This window comes from Trypanosoma rangeli (genome assembly GCF_003719475.1).
Source record: "Trypanosoma rangeli strain AM80 chromosome Unknown Tra_15.4_contig_00169, whole genome shotgun sequence".
Classification (NCBI taxonomy): domain Eukaryota; phylum Euglenozoa; class Kinetoplastea; order Trypanosomatida; family Trypanosomatidae; genus Trypanosoma; species Trypanosoma rangeli.
In genome coordinates this window covers 1-3,796 of record NW_021705915.1, presented here as the reverse complement: position 1 = coordinate 3,796, position 3,796 = coordinate 1, and the positions used below count along the sequence as shown (strand labels likewise).

General features: G+C 52.8%; 2 protein-coding genes across 2 annotated transcripts in view, besides 3 other annotated features; both read left to right on the top strand.

The window, feature by feature from the left end:
• TraAM80_05279 (uncharacterized protein) overlaps positions 1-55 on the top strand; it is a gene marked incomplete at both ends in the record, with an annotated part of 510 nt that extends 455 nt beyond the window's left edge. The window contains one exon of the mRNA XM_029382165.1: positions 1-55. This exon is cut by the window's left edge and continues 455 nt beyond it. Within this exon, the coding sequence (XP_029237948.1) occupies positions 1-55 (55 nt within the window).
• Positions 56-64: 9 nt separating this feature from the next.
• On the top strand, positions 65-2,227 carry TraAM80_05278 (uncharacterized protein; the record flags this gene model as incomplete). Its single annotated transcript, XM_029382164.1, has 1 exon — positions 65-2,227. The coding sequence occupies one exon, from the start codon at positions 65-67 to the stop codon at positions 2,225-2,227; it is 2,163 nt and encodes a 720-aa protein (XP_029237947.1).
• Positions 2,228-2,353: 126 nt separating this feature from the next.
• Positions 2,354-2,399: a sequence feature (A-rich).
• Positions 2,400-2,436: 37 nt separating this feature from the next.
• Positions 2,437-2,489: a sequence feature (A-rich).
• Positions 2,490-3,753: 1,264 nt separating this feature from the next.
• Positions 3,754-3,796: a microsatellite.

Below are 3,796 nucleotides of genomic sequence, written 5' to 3'. Positions count from 1 at the left end.
CCTGGCGTTTCCTTCCTTCTCGTTTCTTCCTTCTCGTTTCTTCCTTCACGTTTAGGATGGATTCATGCCCGTTACGCGAGCATTAATCACCAAACCCGCAGCATGGAGTTCCCTGGAGCGACGCCGCAACGCTATTACAAAACCACGCACTGAAAGTGATCTCGCCAACACATCTGACCCTCTCGTTCTTACGCATACGACCTCTCTCTCCTCAGCTCCGCATCACCATCAGGTTTCCACCCTATGGGACGAGAGGGAACATGAGGCGTCAACGAGCCCACACAAGGGACCCTGCATGTTAATTGGGTGTCATGGATATGCGGTTAACGATGGTGTGGCCCCACGTCCAAACGGATGCGAAAATACACAATCCGTGGCGTTTGTGCCACACAAAAACGAATGTGCGGAGGCGTGTTGCAGCTCCTGCGGGGCGCCCGTACCAGATGGCTCGCTGCGGCTGACGGTGTTAGACCCCTGGGGGCAAAACGAAGAAGCTGCCAGCAACTACCTAGGTGGTCACTTTGAAGGGAGCGAAGGAGAGCGACAACAGCGTGCGTTCACCGCGGAAAGAGGTCCAAGTATTAGTAGCAGCAGAAAAAACGTTTGCCCTACTGACGATGGGGTAGACCTACTTCGCCGTCACCACAGCAAGCGTTCTCTCCGTGCAGGGGCATTAGAGGATGGTGCTGACACAGGACGTTATCCATTCAAAGAAACTGAGGACAATGCGCTCCTCAGCTCTGGTGTGGATGAGGAGTGTGGGGCACAACAGGGTTCAGCGCATACTTCGACCCCTGCCTGCACGCGGGCGAGCGCCATTGCTATTTCACTGTTTCAGCGGCTGTTAGGGCAAACCATGCTATCACAATACTTTAATGCATGGTGGAGATTTATTCTGTTGAAGACCCATAAGCCAAAGGGGACAAACGCCTTGGCGCTTGCGGCGCCTGGAGCTGCCTCGCAGGGTTCGGACCCATCACGTTATCACGTCTCTGCCCCCGCGCATTTCGAAGCTAGCCGGATACCGTTGGGGTGGAGAGAGTTCTCTGAATCTCCGGAATTTATAGGTAGCACGGCTTTCGTGGGAGAAGAGGTGCTGAGGGCGGGGCCTAATTTTGGACATTTGTTCACTGCTAGCGGAGAGCGGGGCACGCATTCGTCTCGGTGTTTGGTGTCGATGAATCCTGCGTTATCTGGCGAATTGACTGAATGTCTTTCGCTCTCTCCCACCCATCAACGTTCACTCGTCCCACGTCGATTGCGGCACCGTGGAATCGATGGGCGCTCACGACAAGGGGGCCTGGATCACACACACGTTGCACGGCCCCTGGACTGGAGTGGTCTGCTGGAAGGCGAGGAGGTGGCGGCCCGCATCTCCCTCAAAGGTGAAGAAGCAAGACAGCGATGCGAGCTTCAGTCGAACGCACAATGTGTAATGGACAATCTTCTCATGATTGCCCTCTGCGGAAAGAGGCGGGTCTCCCTCCCCGTATCTCTCCGTGCAAAGGCCTTTGTGCAGGTGGAGGAGGCTGACACAATAGAAAACTGTTCAACGCCGCACTTCGTCGAGGCGAATCAGCTCCGCCTACCGTTAAGGCCACGAACTAAGTGGGAGGGAGGTGTTCCCTTTTCCGGAGGTACCGCGGTAAGTCCTGGGGCAGAGGGACATGCCTCCTACCGTGACCGAACCCCCATATCTTCTGACAAATATACAAGAGAAGGAAGCTTAGGTGAGGCACCTGCAGAGCCACAGCTGGAGAAGGTTTTAGCAGCAGCCGCATCAACGCCAGAGACTCATTTGAGTAGAAACAAATTCCCCGACCCTCCTCTACACGATAATTTTTATATGGACTGTGATGAATGGAAAGGTGAAGGTTTGCCCTGCAGCGACCATACGCATGGTCTATCCAGCTCTCCCGGGGCGGAGGTTAATACAGGGGTTCCGCAAGGGACTCAGGAGGTGGTATTCCCTCTGCCAACAGCAGGTGCAGTTGCCCCAACTCAGTCCACTCCACAGCGTGAAATTGAGTATACGACAGCAAATACACCTATCACTCTGGCACGGACGAATCGCAAGGGATTGCCACTTACTGTGCCAGACGGTCTGTGGTGCTCGGAGCTACACATCAGGGAGCGGTTGCGCCGTCGCCAACTTGTGGCAAAATATTGCGAAGGCCTTGAACTCATCATCTACGCATGTTTCAGTGACGCCGTTCAACTTGCTTAGGAACCTGCAACAGTAGCCACTTCTTTGCAAGGCGGACGAAAGCAAGACAGAAGCAGGGGCCAAACCGGGGGAGTGTGTGTGTGTGTGGCGGTCGTCACCGAATGTTTGGAATATTGTTCCAACGTCTTTTTTCCTTTTTTTTTTCGCAGCTTCTTTTTTTTTTGTTGTTTTTGCAGCCTTCGCTTGCCTTCTGAGATCCCCAGTATGTGTTTTATTGTTTACTTTTTTTATTTGATGTATGCTACTTTTTTTTTTTTTTTTTAGTACGAAGGGGCCGCTTTGAATGTCACCCTCCTTATTTGCATTATCCGTGTGCATGTGAGTACATGCTACTCCCGCCGCCGATTTGGAAAAGCGATGCACCGTGCAGTGCACCCGCCGTGTCGGGTGAGCGGGGGAGAGAAAGGGGAAAAAGGGGGGGGGTGGGGGCTATATATTCAATATCAATGTAACTGGAAAGAACGCACGAAAGCGAGCTGCCTTTTTTTTTCCCACGTACACTTTCTTTAAATACGTTGTTCCGCACACGGCCATGCCTTTTCCCCTCCGCATTTGCGCTGCTATGTTTACTTGTTTTTCTCTCTCTGCGCGGTCCAAATGCTGCATCTGGTGCACCTTTCTCTGGGACAACGACCTTCTGCATTTTTGGTGACTAGACGGCTGAGTGCAGCCCGCATTTATTTCTCCTCGCTTTTTTTTTGTTTTTTCTCTCTCTCTGTGTGTGTGCGCGTTTTCTTGCTTGGCTTGAACGTCTCTTGAGAAGAGACACAGAGGGCAGAAGCTCGTGTAGTTTTCCGTGCACATGAGGCGCACCCACCCCGCCGTGTCTTTGGCGCCATGAGGTGCTTGCGTGATGTGTGGGTGTGCCCCGCCAGCCGGGCGAGCGACTTTGCGGCTTGGGCCGCAGACGTCAACGGGTGCATACACTTCTTTGGATGGATGTCGGGAGGGCGGTGCAGCACAGAACGCCCTCCGTCTTGCTGGCTGTGGGGGAAAGAATGCTCCCCGGACTTCTTCCGGCCGCGCAAGCTCCCGTGCCTTTTGCCTTTGCTGGGAGAGAAGGGGCTGGTTTGTCGAGGCCGGGACACCGCCCCATTCGTGCTCAGCGGGACTGCCTTGTACCTTTCTTTTTGTTGTTGTGGGTTGCTGCGGCCTCGCAGTGCGGGTGATTGTGGCGCACTGGGAGTAGTGATGTCGGGGGCGCACAGAGTCTCGGGGGAGTGGGATGGACTGCAAATATCGGTCTGGCGATGTTTGTGGTTTTGCTTGTGTGTTTCACTGCACATGCGGCCTGCAAATTCGCCTCGGCGGTACGGTGTTGCGCGGCCACACATGTCTCTCCGTCTCTGATGACGCTTTATTCCCTGCTTTCTTTTTTTCGTTTTTTTTCTTTGTGTATACGTGTGCTGGTGGTTGTGTCTTTTTTCTTTTTTGCTTGTTGGTCAACGCAGGCTCATCGTGAAAACAAAGAGGCGCACGAAGAAAACAAAACTGCACAGAACAAACATCTATTCATACACACACACATATATATATATATATATATATATATATATATATATATATATA